The 20324-nt window shown below is 40.3% G+C and overlaps 1 protein-coding gene across 1 annotated transcript in view; it reads right to left on the bottom strand.

Annotated features, from left to right (window-relative positions):
- Positions 1-5144, bottom strand: part of MEI4 (meiotic double-stranded break formation protein 4) — an 80819-nt gene extending 75675 nt beyond the window's left edge. Inside the window, exon 1 of the mRNA XM_055811303.1 lies at positions 4984-5144. Coding sequence (XP_055667278.1) covers positions 4984-5026 — 43 coding nt within the window. The 5' untranslated portion in view covers positions 5027-5144. The remainder of the gene's footprint in view (positions 1-4983) is intronic.
- Positions 5145-20324: the final 15180 nt, after the last annotated feature.

Below are 20324 nucleotides of genomic sequence, written 5' to 3'. Positions count from 1 at the left end.
CCGAGCCCACTACTGGCTCAAAAGCATCCCTTCCTCCCCTAGCACTCTCTTAGCTGTCAGAAGATGCTTTTATGCCTCTTACTTCTTCATTGTTTCTTTCTTCACAGTTAACTACACACAACTGAGCAGCCCAGCCCCTGAACGCGCAGCAGTTGCTTTCACTGCTGCACGCAACACCAAATTAAGTCTCAAGAGGAAACAAAATTCTCCTGAACGCTATTTGGATTTTTCTACCTCATGCCAGAATTACACTAGTGTCAAAAACAGGCTGACAGGGCTAACAATTTTCTGTCTTTAACAGAAGCACCGAGGTGATCTCTTCATTATTCTTTGCACATTAGTCCACGTGAGCTAGAGGAATTGGCCTCCCAAACAGGATTAGCCTAGAAAGGGGTACAGTTAGGTATGCAGTCAGATCAAAATGGATCGCTCCCTGAGGAAAAACCCCAGTGATCGTGGGATGAGCCTCCGCCAGCTCCTGGGCCCACATCCATTGGTCTCTCCCAGCCAGCTCTGGGCTCCTCCCCCCCGAGGACCAGCAGCGTGCCACACCCAGCCATCAAGGGATGAGCTACTCAGTTTGCACAGGTGAACCCTCAGCTCTAGAGCCTTTAAGAAGTCTTCTGGGGGTGTTTATGGGTAAAGGGAGGTGAATAATTGCAGATAATTTACCTTTCTGAGTGCTACGTACAGATTTCTGACTGACCTTGGAAACAGAGATGTCACAGACTGATGAGGGAAATGGGGCTAAGTTCTAGTGTGATTTAAAAGTATAAGGTACCTCAAAATAAAAGCAAAACCTAAACTTGTTTGAAGTAATTCAACATTTGAGAAATACTCATTTAGGTCACTGAATTAGGCATGATCTTAGGCAAGATCTCTATGTTTGCCCATGAAATTCATGGCTAACAACAGAAGAAACTTCTGCAAATGCCACAGACAAAACCTTATTGCTTACAACAGGACATTCATTTGTTACTTAGATCATTATCATCTAAGACTGAACATTTCAATGGAGTAAGTCACCAAATAGACTTTAACTTCTAGGCCATTAAAGGGCTCAGTTTTCTTCACGATTGAAATAGATGGGACATACAGAAAGGATTTGTTGGGACAGAAACAAATTGCTATTCACCACTACTATGCAGCTAAAACTCTTCACACAGTCCTAAATAACAGTACGTAACAAATATACAAAAAATGGTTTTCCTTCTAAATTGAAGTGTATGGCCTGTCTTCAAAGGCACAAACACAACAGGAAAAATGTTTTGTTGCTATGATTTTTACTGGAACTACACTGCAGATAAAGGTGAAAAAAATACCCCTATCTTTGTGACCTCATTCTGCACTATACAATAGCAACTAAGATATTGACTCGGTATAATGGACCACAAAATGCTGCAAGTGCTCTAGTGGAACTGGGCTGAGCTGCAGACACATAAGGCCATAATATTAAGCAACAATAAAATAAACTTCATTTAATTGGTGTGCCTAACATAACGCTTTCGTGTATATAATAAATAATGATAATGAGACAGCTGCATATTCAAGATGAACTAAAGTATGCCTTGTGTTCCAGTTAAGGAGCTTTTATTGTAAAGATGTATATTAAACCAAGGCTACTCCACAGTGTCATTTTAAAACAACCTATACTCATAATACACAAAGATTTGTAACGTGGACATGCTTACTGAGGGAAGAACTTGCTTTTACTACCACAAACCTAAAAAATACCTCCAGCACATCTTTTTTAAATGGACTCAAGATGCTAAAATGATACTGAAAATAATATTTAAAATATGTTATGTCAGAAGCACAAGGAAACCTGATTAAAATGTACCATGATTTATTTCTTCAAACAATTTAACTTTTACATAACTTTAGCTTCTAAAATCAAGTCATATAAATTCTCCAAACCCAAGCAACATAATTGAAAAAATATTTTAGAACTTTTTAACATTCCCCAATTATAACCATTTTGTAGCACTTAAGAACAAAAGCAAGCATAATCCCTCAAGATTTCAGTAACATTTTAGAGGTAGGATTTATCTTCTCTTAACTACAGAAATCTACAGTTTAGAAGACTACAGCTGAGCTAACCGTCTAGATTTCCTTCACTATCAATGGACAGAAACACAGATTTCTAACGTTAAAAATAAGCCAAGTGATGTGTACATCTACTTTGTGATGAAGTTAAGTCACAACCCAGAAACACTTGTTTCCTCCCTGCACTACAAAGAGGGTTAAGATGATTAGATCAGAGTTACATATGTGTATTGTGGTGCATCACAGGCGGCTAAAGCTTAGACCTTCAAAAAACCATTTAAATGCCTAACTAACAAGAGAAATGTTGCAAGGCTAAAATCAGCACTTTTTAAAAAAGTTTGTAATCATAGATCTTTTGAATATCTCGGGGCGGGGGGGGGGGGGAAGGGGGGAAGCTTTCTAGAAGAAACCCCCAAAAATCATGGAAAATTTTTGTGAGAATAACCTTGCAAACATTTAAACATTGTCCATGCATGGAAACAAAACAGCATACAAGTGCAAAGTAAAACACACGGGAAGTAAGTATGTCCAGAATTAAATGAGTGTAAAACAATCAGTTTGGCCCTCAACAAAGTGAGATCACAAGGCAATTATTTCCACCCGTTTTAAAATGTGTAAAGTCCCAATTAAAGATACCACGAGTGTATCAATAATCCCAATACTATATGCTTAGATAAACTCTTTCTAGCTTTAGACTATTCTGGCATTTTGCTTTCTGAACAGAATTATTTAACAGGGTTTTTTAACGGTCTTTTTTCTATCATGCTATTGTAGTGACACATCTAGAAAAGACATACCATATCAGATTTAACATACAAGAATCCCAAGTCACTCAAGGGTTCAACTCTGTCAGTCTTCTTAAAGAAACATTACAAAGTATTGACAGCAAGGACAGCTTATGCACCATAGGAGCCTCAAAAAGATAAAAGGATTCACTTCTGCTCTATTCCCGTTAGTACAGCCCAAATAAAAAACACTAATGTAAGCCTGAGAATTCTGGTCATTTTAAATTATGTATATGTTCTCTCTACAAGCTGAGAGTTCTTCCTTTTGCACTCTGTTTTTCTTCTCCAACTGGCTTTTTTTGCTGTGCCACTTACAATGAGATCTAATGAATCTGGTGCACATTACTATGTTTCTCTGCTATTCTCACTACTAAAGACATGCATACATTTGCACCAAAGGGAACGTATTCTATAAAGCCTGCTGTCACTGCACTTGCAATGGTGCAAATTTACCTGTTCTTATGTTGGAAGAGATTTCTTCCCCTACCAAACAACACTGTGATCACTTAATCCATTGGCTGTAAATCCATTTGGTTTGGAAATTGAGGATATACTTTTCATTACAGCTTTATGAGATAGAGCATGAAGTTCAGACCCTTATTTACAGAGTTTCATATGTGTTAATAATAATTACATAAAGTCTAAATTTACAGTTCACATTTTGGACTGTGGAAAATAATCCCAGTCTTCATATACTGCCAAGTTACAACAAGAAAGCAGCCATATCTCCCACGTTTTACTATTGCAATGACTGAATTAGCTCTTGAATGTAGAATTTCAAAGCAGAATTCAAAAAAAAGGCAATCATGAAGAGTCTGGAGGATTATACAGGGATTATTTTGCGTCTCTCCTCTTCCTGTGTTAAAATCCATTGACTAAAATACCACTATAATTTCCTTTTCAATTTCACACTTTCAGCATCTGAACAGTTCAATTTCCACAGGTTTTTAAAACTGCAAGATCAGTATCTTTCAGTGAACAAGTTTCCTTCACATAAGTTACCAAAAAGCATCAGTTGTATTTTAAAAACCTTGTTCTTAGGTTTCTTACATAAATTTTCTATTGGCAGAACGAAAGATGAGGTTGTTCAAAAGAAAGTAAATGTTTGAAACACAAGACAAAGAATAGAGAAACTGGTAGGAACACTAGGAATCTAGTGCTATAAAAGGCATACAGTATGCAATGAAGAACAAAGTCTTACATATACTATAGATACTAACATAACTATAATCACATTTAAATATGTAGTGCCTGGATATTAGTTTGTGAAGCACTGGAAGTTGTAAAAGACAGTTAACCGTGGAAGCGCCTTGCCGAGCATTTGCACCCAAGTCCATAGAGAAATATTTTTTACGCTTTAATTCTGCTTAATTACTAGTTTATTCAAATTAAGAGAACAACTGGGGAATAAGAGAAAATTAATCATTACTTTTTTCCATCAGTCACCAATTTCTAAATTCCTAAGGACAAGGTGATCAGAAACAACCATTTCAATTCACTGGCATTGGAAATAGTTTCAGGTAAAAATATTGATAACTGCTCTTTGGTAACTTTTTGATAGCTCTCTTCTGTTGTATCTGCATGTTTAATGCGACCTTATTTTCAGAAGCAGAGCACTAACAACATCAACTGAATTCCAGCACCTGTCCAGTACCACTGAACAACAACCCAGCGCTCTTACTCGTGACTTGGGTGAAATAAGCAGGAAACCAACTTCAGGTTTGTAAAACAGCAGAAAAGAAAACTAAGAACTGGATGAATACAGACAGAAGTAATTCGCAGCTTATCTTCTTCATTAATAATAGAAGAGTGGTGCAACATCCGTGTGAAGGTTGCCATTTCCTTCCAAAGAAACTGACCTTCCCTTCAGGACACCCGTCCCGACACACGCGAGCCCGCCCCGGCGGGGCCTGCCCCACGCCGCCCCACGGTGCGCCTGGCCCCGCCGCCCGCCCCGCCCCGGGACCCTCTTCCGCACCCCCAGGCGACCCCCGAAGCCCAGCCGGCGGCGCGGGCTTTACGAAGGCGAAGGGTGTCCTCGAAGGCGGCGGCCGCCGCGGCGGAGGAGACAGCCCACCGACCTCCCCTCAGGCCGCGGCCCGCCGCCCTTACCACCTGCCCGGCCGCGGGGCTGCCTCGGGCCCCAACCCACCTGCAGCGGCAGCCCCTCCGCTGGGGCCGCTCCCCGGCTCCATGGCGAGGGGCGGCGGCCGGCAGCCGCCTTCAGAGGGGGCCTGCGGCGCGGCGGTTCGGCGGGAGCCCTCGGGCAGAGGCCCTGCGCTCCCACTCGTGCTTGTCCCGGCCAAACGCCGGTGTTTCCTGCGGGGGCTGCCTGCGCCCGCCTGCAGGGCTGGGACGAGCAGAGGCTGGGACGAGGGCGGGCGCCCCCGTGCTGAAGGGGCGAGGGCTGCCGCCGGCGGGTGGGGGAAGGGGGCAGCGGGGTGGCCGCTGCAGGGCGCCTCGGAAGGCCCCGGGGCGGCCGCCGGAGCGGGCGGGGAGCGTCGCCGTGGGCCGGCGTGGCCCCGCGGGGGTGGCGGAGCCCCCATCGCCTCAGACACCGGGAGGGACCCCCACACGTGCTCTGACGCTCTCAAATCCGCAGCATTTTTAGGGGCTATAAATTGCGTGGAGGCCTTTCGAACCATTTTGTTGATGCATTCAGGTTTCCCTAAACGTTTCTTATGTTCGGATATCCTGAGAGCAAGTGAGATCTCAAAACGTGGGAACAGTGTTTCTCTGACCGTACTTTGGACATAGCGGCCTTCCGGCTGAAACGCTGTGACCAAAGCTCACCGGTTATATTGAGACATTATTTTTGGATGTAAAATCATATTCTTTATGCAAATTGTGCTGAAAAGGCCGTTTTAAGACTTCTTGGCCGGAAACAGAGCCTGGTCAGCTGAGGAAGGAGCAGAGGAAGGGCAGGAGGAGAGATAAGGAATGGGTAATGAGGCCAGGCGCGTCAGCTGCAGCCAGGCTGCTGTGGTGCGTCAGGCCCCCGAGTAGAGGGGGACTGATCCTACTAAGTACAGGTGTATGCAGAGGTGACAAATAATATATACTTTAAGAATTCTTGTCCCTGTTTTTTGTTCTTGGATAATCTAAACAGCTTTATTTTTAAGGTGCTAAATTTTGTTCAAAAAATTAACTTTTGAACCCAGTGCACATAGACTTCTGAGCTAATGTACTTGGGCTTTCTTTTAATTTGAAAAATAAATTTACCGTCCCAACTACAGAAAACTGTTAACACCTTGGAACTTTCGTTTTAGACTTAAAATGATAAAAATAAATTAGATTGAATAATTTAGAGTTTATTTTCATTCTGACAACGCTACTTATTTCTCAGTGAAGCCCAGGGGCGAAAAAACCAAACAAACCAAAACATTCTCCAGCCTTTTATGACAGTGACATAGCAGCAGCTACATTTTGTTTATCATTTTCTGTGCGTCTTCTGTGCAAGTAAGCGATGCAGATGCTTTGCAAAGTTGACAGTCATTATGTAGATCGAAACTTTCATGTTTTCCCATGTTTTCATCTGAAATAAAAGATTCAGCGACAACAGTGCTTTTACCTGCAAAGCTGGGATTTATATACAGGGAGCTGAATCTAAAAAGCAGAATTAGGCAGAGGCAGCATTATTACTGTTCTGAAAAAGAAAGTGGCTCTACTATTCGTGAGAGTACCAGTCCTGCTGCAATTGTAGGCTCACTGAGAGGCACCTAACAACCCTGAGACTGTTAAACAGCTGCCTGGAGGGATGTTTTTAGCTTGATTATTTTGTACTTGAACATCTAAGAGCTGCATAAATTTAGTTTTAGATGCACAGCCCCTTTTTTGATTTGGACCTAGCATTGGTTAAGAGGAATGCGTCTTAAACTTAAGAACTCATTGTATGCAACCTTAAGAATACCAATCAATGTACACCTTCTTAAAGTTTTTAGGTTTGCCTTTAAAATAAATTGAAGCATCCCAATATTTTCAAGGTGAAAAAAAAAAAGCTGATTCCCCCAGTCCCCATTAACAGAGCATCTCTAAGGACTTTTTTATTTATCCAAAAGCAGCAACATTTGGACATAATCAACTGCGGATTCACTGAGATGTATGATCCTGTTGTATTGAAAAACAGTTTTCAAAAATAACGTATAGAATTTGTATTAACTTTATAACTGAATTTTCCCTTCTTATTACATAATCTGACATTTTTCATAAATGAATTGTGTGTGGTTTTGTGCACATGCATTCATGCACATGCACAAATTAATGTTATGTCAAATAAATAAAAAATAAGATATACGCTTTCTATTTTTACAACCAAATGTGAGATGATTAGCACTGTATGTCACCTCAAGTGAACCAATTGTAAAATCAAGCTTTGATTTGAAATAAGCAGTTTGTAGATCGTAAAGGAAGCTGATTCTAGTAGTTGCAGATCCTTTTGATCTCTTTCTAAAGATGCCTTTTGATCTCAAGAAAAGTCAAAGGACATATTTGTGGCAAAAGGTCATACAAAATAATTAGCTGCTTTTATTAATAATTAAATATAAGAGCAGTGCAGGTGTTTAATCACATTGGAGGTCATGAATTCTCAGTATTTAACCAATCCACATGCTGAATAATTGCAGACAAGTCAGTGGTCAGCTGAAAACAAACTCCAAAAACACAGGCTTCAATTGGTTGTTAAAGGTAAATGGATTACATTGCTGCCAGACATGCAGGCCCTGCTCTTACTGGATGCCTACAGCATCAACAATCTGGGCAAACGTGAAAGAAACCTTTTTGTTTGGAGGGCTACAATCTGTCAGAATTCATCAGACATCTTTATATTTTAATGGATCTCATTTACCTGAGAGCTGGAAGTGTCTGAAAACACGTATGAATTATGCTGTCTCAACTGTTGTAGTTTGCAATTGTGTTTTGCTGATGTTGGGCAAGAGATAAACCATCTTGAGAGGAGTGTGTGAAAATCATAAGCAGAAACATCAGTGTCTTCTCATTTGAGCCTTCATTCTTCTATGTTACAGTGCTGTATTTAATTAAAAATAAAAATTTTAGCATCATGATTCTTCATTACTCGGCATCATGCTCTTTTCAAAATAGATTATAATGTGTTTGTGATGGCTCTGGTATGTAATTCTGATGACAGAAATATGGCTCAAGTAGTCATCACAATCTGCAATTCTAAACAAATCATGATTTAGGATGTTCAGGGAGTTATGCAATGACTTCTTTGTTACTGTTCAGAAATTAAGCTTTACCATCAGGGAAAAAAAATAAAAAAGATAACACTTCATCTGAGGCAATGAAAACCTCATTCTACAAAAGTAACATAAAAAGCTAGACATAATATGAGGAGGAAAGGGAAACAAACAAAACTTGCTACCATTACGAGCAACATACCATCAGTTATGACAGTATGCTCTGTTATTAGATACGTTACAGTGTTTTATTTAAATGTTACCGCTTACATCAAAGTAATGACAACAGAATCCATTCTATTCTATACAGTATATACTAAAGAAAGAGAAAAACTTTCCTTCAAAGAATCTCACCATCTGGAAATCAATACTAAAAGATTCGTATACCACCAGGTAAGAAAAAGGGTAAAAGCGTGTTAGCAAGTAATCGGACTGATGGTCATACTTTAGTGTAGAGAGGTTTAAAAATGAATGTGACAATATAGCAGACAATTTTCTATATTTGCATTTCATCATTGATCTAAGACTAACGCAGCACTATTGTGAGATCTTTTTTTTTTCTTTTTTCCCTGTATAGGACAACAGACATCTGGGAGCAAAGAAAAATTAAAGTAGGGGCATATAAAAAGAGTTTTCATTTAATTTAGTGGGGTTTATTATGATTCCACAAGGATTTCTTTATGAAGTTTATAAAGAAGCAGAGAGAGGAAGAGGTAATTTTTATGAAGTAGCTATCCTAGAATATAAAAATTTCAGAATACATTTCTGCACGCGGGGCTAGAATTAAAGACTGTCTGATAAGTCCTCCCTAAATGCCTCATCATATAGAAAATAGAGTGCATTAAAATATCTACATTTTTCTGATTTAATCCTGACATTCTGATTGACATTCCTCTGTGCAAATGTTGGTTGTCAGCTGAATCACGGGTTTCAATGTTCATTTCTTTCTATTGACTCAAATGGGTCTGGCATAAGTTATGATGAAGTTAGTTCCACCTCTTGGAACATACTCAATCACACTTCACAGACAAAAAATGCCAGATGCTGGCTGGTGTAAGACACAGTGGTTTGTGCTAGTGCTTCTAGTGCCTCGCCTGTCTAACCAGTAGCTTATTATTCAGAGCTTGAAGGGTACAGAGTAAATTCTTTTTTCTGGGGGGAATTTGCACCTTGTCTCCCACAGGAGCATTGCACTCAGCAATAACAGAGGTGTTCTGAAAGAGGGTTGTCTCAGTTCTTTTTGCCAAAAATGCTCTGCTTTGGGTAGAATTAAATACTCTTCAGGCTACAGGGAGCTTTAATAAGGTGAAAAAGCAATTACCTGGCAGAAAGGGGAGGCTCCAGTTTTGATATCTGCTCCAGGTAATGTGTATTTTTCTGCAGTGAGAACTGGAATTTGCCTTACTTTCAGGTAAGAAACCAAGCTACCTTTATGTGAGGGGTCATATGTGATACTATGTAATATGCTGTCTCATCCTCTGATGGAAGAGCTGCAATTGCAATGTTGGTCATGGTGACAGTCCTACTTGAAGTGGGGCATAGGACTGACTAGACAACCTCCAGAAGTCCCTTCAAACCAAACCAAACCAAACCTGAAGCAAAACAGTGCTCTGCCCATACCTTCACCCTGACCACCTGAAGGTAGCCTATAGTCGGTGAATTGGGCTGCAGGATGGGAGAGGTGGGCTTGAACACTGACTCAGGAATGGAGTATGTGTGTGCCACCTTGCAGCTGAACACTCTGGCCACTGAATTATCGGGCAGAAACTGGTTGAAGTAGCTACTATGGTATTTTGTAAAAACTTGACTATTCCAGACCTAAAATAAGGAGAGGTTTTGGAGGCTGTGACATGTATGTGGACATACATGTTGTGATCTGCACTGGAGGGAATTGAATGTGGTCTGTCAGTCTTACACACGGGTAAGAATTTTGATTCCCTCAAGAAGCTCCTTGCTTGGCATCTGCCTTTGTCAGTCTCATTCTTCCCAGTCTCTTAGTAGTAGTGCTGAGAAGTCTCCTGCTAAAAAACATCCACAATCTTTTTGCACCACATAGCAACAAAGAAGTTGTTTTCTGGACCAGACAGTGTATCTGTGTGATACTGTGGCACTGTCCAGGTCATGCATTGTGCAGTATCAATCTGGCTGTGCCACACAGCTGGTGTCAAGCACAAGGAAGCCCTGTGTGTTAGGAAATCCATGACTGACCAGGCACCAAAGTACCCTTCCTCCTTCAGTCCACAAAGGACAACGTAGACATTTCCTCATTTTATGGAAGCTTATATTGTTTGTGGAAGCTGATGTGCTTACACACACTCACTTGCATGCAGGCACGCATGCAACTATTGATTAAGAGACCTATTCTTATAGACTAAGCAGTCTGGTTTAGTCTTCAAAATTAGGGTAACTTCTCCCCTTAAAAGAACTGTAGTGTACAGCTCTCACAGGTGAGGTGAGGAGAGGGAGGGCCATCTGCTCAGCCATGTAAATTGTCACCCTTTCATTAACTTAAAAGGAGTTTTTTCAGTTTGTTCTAATTGTAAATGTGGCCCACTGAGTTTAACAAGCTTAAACCATTGAGTCATTCATTTTTTCCTGTGTGAAATGTAGGCTTCAGGTTAAATTATTAAAAAATGTAGATTATTGGAACCCAGAATTCCTTGTATGTAGAAACTGGAAAACAGATTGGAGAATAAAAAACACTGCTCAGAAAATCTTAAATATTTTAGATTAGTAAAATGAATTTTTAATGCAATATGTAGTATAAATAGAATAGGTCATATATAGAGGTATACACACATAAATACATATATATATATATATACACATTTAGACAGCTGGATAGATAGACATACAGCTAGATACCAATGACAAAGTAAAACAGGTTGTTGTGAAGAGGAAGAGAAAGTAATTTTTTGTTATCATCTGATTAATATGTTTCAAGTATAGCAACTGGCCTCCAAAGATAAAACACTTTGTCTCCTCCACACGTAACTTTCCCTCCCTCAGAAAAATTCCACCACATGTCCTAGTTCAGTGGTTACTGAGCTTTGCAGCTGAAGGGTTGAACATAATTTTAACAGATCAAGGGAGCTGCAATCAATACTGTATCTGCTTTGAAACTCTTATCCTGTGCTTCCTGGGGCTCCTGGCGCCCATCAGGGAAGAACAGTGGACCTGACATAAATCCTTTCTTCCAGCAGCTGGGCTGCAGAGGAGAAGAGCATCTGCTTACAGCATGAGAGGGTCACATTACCATGGTTCCCATGCCTGAAATAAAATGGTGGTGATACACGAATGTGAGCCTCAGTAGATACAAATGAAGATGCCATTTAAAATCTGGCACAGCATGGCTCAAGTGACACAATTTTAAATTCAAATCAAATCACTATAAGCTATATCCTGATGCAGCTATCCAGAAATCTGAAGGCCTGTATGTGGGCCTCAGGCCACAGATTAGAACCACAAAGGCTGGGCTGTCCATATTTTAAGGGAGGAAAACTGCAGGTGCCCATGCCTGCAATTATCCATTCCATAGGAGGATTTAAGAGGCAATCGCCCATCTGCTAGAATATGTGTCCTGTCTTTAATCATGTCTCTGCTGAATTAGCAGAAGACATCAGAAAAAAATAATAATAATACAAAAATGAACAAGATTGCCAACTGTGTAATTATTAAGAAAACAAATGTTTAGAAGGAATTGGCTGCAATGGTGAACCTAAATTTTATATGTGTAACTTTGAAAGTAGACTGAGTTGTCATGACTTAAAATATCACTAAAACCCTTGTTAGAAGGAAATGTACTTCATTTAAATCCATGAAAACCACTGTATAAGTATGGTTCATAAAATGAACTGGATTAAGTTCTAACTAAATTCTGTTTGGTTTAGTTCTAAGTAAGTTCTAGACTTTTTGTTGAAATAATTCACTATTTTATTTTTCAGTTATATAAAATCAATGCAGTTTTTCATTTCAACTGTAATATTCAGTTGCTCTTTACTATAACCTTGATTGGTTGCATAGCTTGTGGTCTCAAGGATTTGAGAAACAATGAAAGAAAAGGCAGCAAGCCAGGAGAGTGAAATTCTTATGTAAGTTACTTGGATAATTCATATCTGAGAATAAAGAAATCTGAGTTCTGTGGAATGCATGTGATACTTGATGTGTGTGCTTTACATACCGTTTCCCTAAGGTCAAGAAAATAACCGAAGTTTAATCATAAGTTTTGCTCTGCATGGATCTGACAACCTAAGGTGAAACTGGACCAAGAAATGTATTTATGGAGATAATCCTCTTGTATTCCCATGCACCTTCCCTTTGGAGGGGAGCTATATTCCAATAGCTTTTATAATTTTCAATCCTTCTTCAACTCTACTATTTCATTTATGCTTTATCGCCACATTCTACACGCAGATATGTGCATGACTGCATTGGGAGAATATGCACATATTTCTCTCAAGGGAAAATGTGGCCTTTAATAAATATGCAATGTGGCACAGTTGTGATTGAGGTAGGCAGTTTTAAGATGCATAACTTCATTATTTCAAAAACAGATTTCTTCAAACATGCCAAAGGCAGGTATATGTCAAGCTAAAAGTTACCTGAATTGGAGTGTAAAAGGGCAACCTAAGTATTTTTCAAATGATACAAAAATCTGTTTGCTTATATTCCATAACTCAGAACCAGCCCGACTGGATTTTTACTATACTTTCATAATAATTCATAGCTGGGTAGTGAACAAATATGAACAATATTAGCACAACAGATCATGTTCTTTAACCGCTAAATGTCATAATGGAAATACCTTCTCAACCATAACTATGGCACTTGCAAGTGAGATGCTATAAAAAGCAAAAAAAGATGTTTTCTTCTTTGTTTTCTAGTTGAAATGTTTATTTAGGTAGCCCTCAGAACACTGTTGCTCGCTATTAAATGTCTTCAAGGAATAATACTTCAAATGCTCATGACTGCTCAGAGCTTTTGAAGTACTGTGAGAGTTCAAAGAAACCTATGTTGTCACTGGTGTTTCTTCATATACTAAGAATCCCTCTCTTACGCAGAAATAATTACTTCTAAACCTGTTTCCAGGGCTGGAAATTGTTCTGCCAATAATCATGAAGTCCAGCTTGTCCTCACTTATTTTATTTCTAGAAAACGTGTTAGATAGGCTGTCTGAATGCTCTGGGAATTTAGTTCAGTTTAAAGTTGATACCAAGCCAGAGAGATGATCCCAGTGTCCCACAGATTATTCCTCAGGCTGTCAATCAATATGATTTCACCTGGATCTCCCTATCTGTTAAGTCCAGCAGCAAGTAACACCAAGCATGGAAGCACGTATCAGTTGAAAACATAAGAAATGCCACAGTGAGTGAGACCAATGGTCCATCTAGTTCAGTTTGGTCTCTCCTACAGCAGCAGTGGGAAAGGCTGTTAGAATATTATTTAGAGATTGCTTGCTGGCATCTGTTTTCTCCATTGTGTCTTGTTTCAGGTTGTAGACACTGTTGAGCCCTTCATTACTGCCATGGCTGAGCATCCTTCTATTTTCCTTGGCATCTTCGTGGTAAGAAAGTGCTATTTCTTTTGAACAGATTGACACAGGAAATCAACCACAGAGTGAGAAAAAAAACTTTTGTCTCCAGCTTCTTTACTAGCACCCTATCTAATAAAGTCAGTTATCCCATTTGACCCAAGTGATTAACAAAGATATTAATTAGCAACTAACTTGGACAGAATTCTTGCCAATCCTGTTCAACCTAGCTGCTTTCATAGGTGTTGTCTAGCCTTTTTCAGTGCATATTTGTTTCCAAGATCTTCCATTAGGTTTTCTTACCTGTTATGTTCAAAGCAAAAAAAACAGATTATACAAACAGTGTTTGCTATTCTAGGTAATGGCTTTTAGCCAGAGTTCGTTTCAAGTGTTAGTGATCATATTCAGGGTGACTTAAGCTCATCTTCCATAGGAAATAGGTCACCTGTTGGCCATTAGACATTCCATTAGCAGTTGAAATAGGTCAATAGGAGAAGATAGCAAACCCCTTTAGATTTAGGTAGTAAGATGAAGAAACTGTCTTCAGTAAAGCATAGGAGAGGAGTTTAGCAAAGCTGACAGAACCTGAAGCAGCAGAGAAATTGGAGGCGTCAAGGGGAAGTCAGTTTCCGCTGATGTGCCTTTCTCTCTCAAAAGTGACTGCTTTCCATTTATATTGGCTTCAAAGCTTATTAGCTGTAGTCTAAATTTTACAGGGCCTTACTTCTCTCTTTTCCTGGAGGACTTCTTTCAATGGGTTAAAATTACATGGTGTTCTTTTCTCCTTCTTTGGTGACATGACAGCTGTAAGTCAGCCTGTGGCCATATGCAACATCACTATTTATATTTTTCAAAGACACTGATGCAACAGAGATGTTAATTCAGTTGTCAAAAACTGGGTGCTTAGACAAAATTGATTATAAATTAAATAGGGTAGGTTTGAACATGTGTCCAAACCACTGTTCCACAGTCCTAAATTCTCTGCACATTTGCAGGACAGAGTATTTACATTTTTCTAAGAAAACTCCCAAATAAAGATACTACACAATTCATAACTGAAAAAAAATTGCTATCGAGTACTGTGTCAAATGTCATTCCATACTGATTTTCTATGTTTAAATTACAGTTTCATGAGTTATATGTAGTAAGCTTCCAATGCAGAGCTAAGAAAGCTCCTGTGAAATATCTAAGTAGCTTTCAAAATCTTGCCAAATACAGGAAACTCTAAAAGGATCATGCAGTTGTCCCTGAAGGAATTCAAAGATGATGTAATGTCCTTGAAAAGAAAACTTTATAATTGAAAAACTGACAGGTCCATCACTATAAAATCATAAATGCAACTCAAATCAGACTTTTACAAGGGCTTAGACAGTGAGTTTTCAAAGAAAATCCTTGAAAGGTAATGTTGAGTTATTAATATCACAAAATCACGAACAATGGACTGTTAGGTGACTAAAACAGTTCAACCTAAAAAGAAAAAAAATGATAAGCACATGGATTTTCATTTTCAATTTAAAACAATGAAATAAGAAGATCTTAAAAGAATTTTGAGCCTCCACAAAGGGAAAACCTGTGCATTGGAAATTTTTCTATCTTTTTCATTGTTTTTCCACGTCTGATAAACGTAGCATCGATTTTCAATTTCTAGAACCACTTGACACTGAAGTGTCTTACACAGTGATCAGATGTTGCTTTTTGGTGACAGTATATTGAATGACCTCTTAACAGTTTCAAAGAGAGAGAGAAGAAAAAAGTAAGCAGTCTTCTGCTTAGTAGCTGACTCTCCAATACACTGGTTGTAAACTCTACAAAAACTATGTTGTTACAAAAATTATGAAGGTAAATGCACCTTTGAGTCTGAAGATGTTAAAAATTTTTGGTAGCTGTGGTAGGTTAACCTTGGCTGCAGGCCAGGTCCTCACCAAGCTACTCTATCACTCCCCTCCTCGAGTGGGGGAAGACACAGAGAAAATAATCTTGTGAGTCAAGATAAAGACAGTGTAATAAAGCAAAACCAAAGACCACATGTGGAAGCAAAGGAAAACCAAAAGATTTATTCTCTACTTCCCATCAGCAGGCAATGTACCACCACTTCCTGGGAAGTAGGGCTCCAGTACAGGTAGCGGTTGATAGAATCATAGAATCATTTAGGTTGGAAAAGACCTCTGAGATCATCAAGTCCAACTGCCAAGTCCATCACCAAACCATGTCCCTAAGCACAGCATTGTCTTGATTTTAAACACCTCCAGAGACCGTGATTCCACCCCTTCGTGTGCTTGACCACCCTTTCCATGAAGAAAATTTTCCTAATATCCAATCTAAACCTCCCCTGGCTCAAATTGAAGCCTTTTCTCTCATCCCATCGCTTGTTACCTGGGAGGAGACCAACACCCACCTGCCTACAACCTCCTTTCAGGCAGCTGTAGAGAGCGATAAGGTCCCCCCTGAGGCTCCTCCTCTCCAGGCTAAACACCCCCAGTTCCCTCAGCTGCTCCCCATAGAACTTGTGCTCCAGACCCTTCCCCAGCTCCGTTGCCCTGCTCTGGACACGCTCCAGCACCTCAATGTCTGTCTTGCAGTGAGGGCCCCAAACCCGAACCCAGGATTCGAGGTGGGGCCCCACCAGTGCCCAGTACAGGGGGACAGTCCCTTCCCTGGTCCTGCTGGCCACACTGTTGCTGATACAAGCCAGGATGCTGTTGGTTCCTTGGCCACCTGGGCACACGGCTGGCTCATGTTCAGGTGGCTGTTGACCAGCACCCCCAGGTCCTTTCCCACCAGGCAGCTTTCCAGCCGCTCTTCCCCAAGCCTGTAGTGCTGTGTGGGGTTGTGGTCACCCAGGTGCAGGACCCGGCACTTCTCCTTGTTGAACCTCATAGAACTGGCCTCGGCCCATCAATCCAGCCTGTCCAGACCCCCCTGCAGAGCCTTCCTGCCCTCAAGCAGATCAACACTCCCCCCCAACTTGCTGTCGTCTGCAAACTCACTGAGGGTGCACTCGATTCCCTCGTCCAGATCATTGATAAGGACATTGAACAGGACTGGCCCCAGTGCTGAGCCCTGAGGAACACTGCTTGTGACCAGCCGCCAGCTGGAGGTAACTCCGTTCACCACCACTCTTTGGGCTCGGCCATCCAGCCACTTTTTACCCAGTGAAGGACACACCTGTGCAAGCCATGTGCAACCAGTTTCTGCAGGAGAATGCTGTGGGAGACAGTGTCAAAGGCTTTACTAAATACTAGGTAGACAACATGACAGCTTTTCCCTCATCTAGTAGGTGGGTCATCTTGTCATAGAGGGAGATCAAGTTTTTCAAGCAGGACCTGCCTTTCTGGTTGCTCCAGAAGATGAATACCCCTCCCCTGCCTCCTTTCTCTTAGCTTTTTTACTGCTGAGCAGACGTCATATAGTATGGAATATCCCTTTGGTCAGTTTGGGTCAGCTGTCCTGGCTATGTCCCCTCCCAAGATCTTGCCCATCTCTAGCCTACTGGGTGAGGTGGGGGAATGTTGGAGAGACAGCCTTGATGCTGGGCCAGTGCTGCTCAGCACTAGCCAAACCACTGGTGACTTATCAACAGCTTTCTAGCTACCAGTACAAACCACAGCACTATCAGGTCTGATGTGGGGAAAGTTAACTCCATCTCAGCCAGACCCAATACAGTAGCATCTTATTTTAAAGTTTGTTTTTAAATCATTTCAAACAGGTTATCTTCTGATGTCTACCATGAAAAAAAACCCAAAGCTTTATAAAGAAGTGTCTCCTTGTTTAAGTAGTCACTAATAATAATAGCAGTTGAAATTAACATGAAGACTCAGAAACTGGATAGAAGGAACTGTAGAAACTTTCTGCATAGAAATTGGGAAAAAAGAACTAAGAATTATTACAATTCCTTTTATTGATGTAAGTCTCTGCGCAGTATGTTTAAGCACAAAAATATGCTACACAGGAATGATTGAACTGATAAAAAAAGTACTGATATAAATTTTTAAGATCAAAGAAGTGCTCCTTTCTTTCCAAAAATAAAAATGCTGCTGCAGAGACATACACCTAAGTAATCAGTGAGGTGAAAAACAGCTGAACCTGCTTTTTTGATACCATTTTCTAGGAGGATGATCTTCAATCACTTCGATCATGGGTCAGTGAATAAAAAGTAAGCAATTTCACTGTTAATCAGTATCTGCCATCTTTTCTTGTTTACCCTAGTCAGCTGCCAGTCTCACTGAGACTGAAATGTAATCCTGGAGGAGCACAAGCAACACAGTGATTTTGACTTCATTTCTGTCATTGAGATATAACACTATATAAGATACCCAGATCTTCTGAAGATTGTAGATTATGTGTCTCTTCAGGTAAATTGCTTGCAATATCAATATAGGCACAGAATAGACTCCTCAAGAAAGATTGCTCATTGGTTTCATTCAGGTCTTTCCACATATCCTTTAGAGTGGTGCGCCGTTGGGTCAGGGCCTGGGAAACTGGTACGTTTCCTTCTGGGGTCAACAGAAGGACCTGCTGCTTTTCAGGTTTTAGCAGAAATCTACCTACCTGTCTTCCATGCAGTTGCTGGGCCAGGCAAGCAGATAACCTAGGCAAATGGGCACTGCAAGTGCAAACTGATTCATGCCATTTTGAATGCAGAGCCAGTAACAAGCATCAGGCACCTGGGTTTGGACCCACAAATGTTGGCAGATGTACGTCTCCTCAGTTAGTCACTGTATAGCTAGCACGAGTGAGATATGACTAGCCATCTTTAAATAATTAAATAAATTCCTTGCAAAATATTTATGACAAGTAAGGATCAGTCAGGAATCTCTTGGAAAATTAATAGAGAAGGGGAGAAGGCAGGATACAGAAATATGAAAAATAATATAAAAATAGGGATGTTTTTATAGATATTTTGGAGGCACACCAAACTTCTCATTTGTATTCCTTTTTGCACAATTTAGTTTGTCAGTCTTCCTGTTACATCCTGTAAAACAACAGATTAATAGAAAGAACAAGGACACAGAGTTAAAAAAGTTCAGCAGAGTTATAAAAGTGCATAAACTGATAATCCAAGTGTCATACCAGGCAAGTCCCCCAGGCAGTAGCTCCTTGCTCCTGTGGTGGGCAAGCCTCCCTGCCTCCAGAGAGGCTGAGGAGAGCCATAAGATGCTTTTGATCAAGCAGGATCTGTTTCGTAGCTTTCTCTGCTAGAAGCGAGCAGTAATGAGCATTAAAGGCAACCTTTGTTGGTGGGTTGGATAAATTTTACTTGTGAAATAAACTCAATTTAAATGTACAAATAAATACTGTACCTCTGTTTAATAAGTGGAGGTAAGAGCTTCACAGCTAAACACAGCAGGCCAAATTCCGGGGTTTCTGAAGTGCTAAAGCTTCTGCCAGGTTTGGTTAGAGTTTTGTATAAACTGAAAAAAGTCTTCAAGACTTCATTCATTGTACCTGTTAATATCCCACATCTTTTGCACTGCTTTCCCTATGAACAAAATCTCGTAAGTTGAAATCATGTTTTCTGGCAATTACCTTTCTGAGGACAAATAAGCAAACAAAATAACCATCAACAAGCCATGCAGAGGCTTTCAGGAAGTCATTTAGAAGCCTGAAATTCTGCCTGAAAGGAGTGTTCCCTTTTTCACTGAACTGATTGCTTCCGCCTTCGGTATCTCCTCCTCTGCCCTGCAAGTGAAATAGCCAGTCGCGTCTTGCTGGAGAGAGTTGATGGATGAAACAGTTTTATACTGGAAATGATCTCTACACTGCTAGTCAAGCTCTTTTTGTCCCAAATGGATTCTGCATACGGCTGAATTTTGTGTACAGAGTAAGAAGTAAACAGAGACTGAAAGATATTGGCTTTCCATCATCTGAACTGTCAGCTGCTGTACATTAAGAAGTTATCTATGCCTTTAATTGTGAGTAGGAGAGGGATTTAGAGCTTGAAGGAGCGTACTTGTTTCACAGTAAATCTACAGATAAGCCCCTCTTCCTTACTGCCCACACACAGTTCCACTGACTTTAAAATATTATTGTCCCTTTCCCGTCAAACGTTGGTGCCTAAGGCAAGATTTATTATCCTGAAGCTTTCTTTGTAGCTTAGACTCTAATGAGATGCTGATATTGCAAACCAATAACGAAAATGAGGAAATACTAAAATGAAGCATAAGACTGCCTTTCTTACTGCCATATTTCTTTACTGCATTAATTTTGAAACATGTTTCTGTGTTCTGTCTAATCCCGGTCTTGGTGTTAAAAGTTTTGATAATTGACAAGTTTCTTTCTCATGTGATGTGATCCTGGAGACAAGGTGTAAGCGTGTGAAGGAGGGCAAAGGAGGGGAGGATTTTTATCTTTTAATGTGCCAGAGACTGCAAAATTTTTCTTTCATTTTAATCAGATAAAACGGGCTTCTTTTGATGTCTAATTCTCGAAGTTTGGTGAATTGCTCAGTCCTTATTATGGATGGGTTTGAATTCAAGAAGCAAATACCTTAAGAAAATCAGGTAAATGGTCCTGTGATTAAATAAATATCTGCAGTCCCCCTGGGCTTGTCTTTGTTTCTTTTGAGCTTCAGCAATCTTGTCTTGTTCCTGCAGTGAGGATACAAGAATATGTGACTATTTAGCAAAACGTACTTGTGTAAATGAGCTAATGAACAGTTGCAGTTGCTTGTATTCCCCAGCCTGTCTAAGAAGAGAAGTGATTTTGCTTATTACTATTAAAAGAGGAATGCACACCAGAAAAATGCCTCTCTTTATCCATGCTCTATTC

This window comes from Falco peregrinus, chromosome 7, assembly GCF_023634155.1.
Source record: "Falco peregrinus isolate bFalPer1 chromosome 7, bFalPer1.pri, whole genome shotgun sequence".
In the NCBI taxonomy this organism is placed as follows: domain Eukaryota; kingdom Metazoa; phylum Chordata; class Aves; order Falconiformes; family Falconidae; genus Falco; species Falco peregrinus.
Note: the sequence above shows the minus strand (reverse complement) of the source record. Positions and strands in the feature narration are given on the sequence as shown.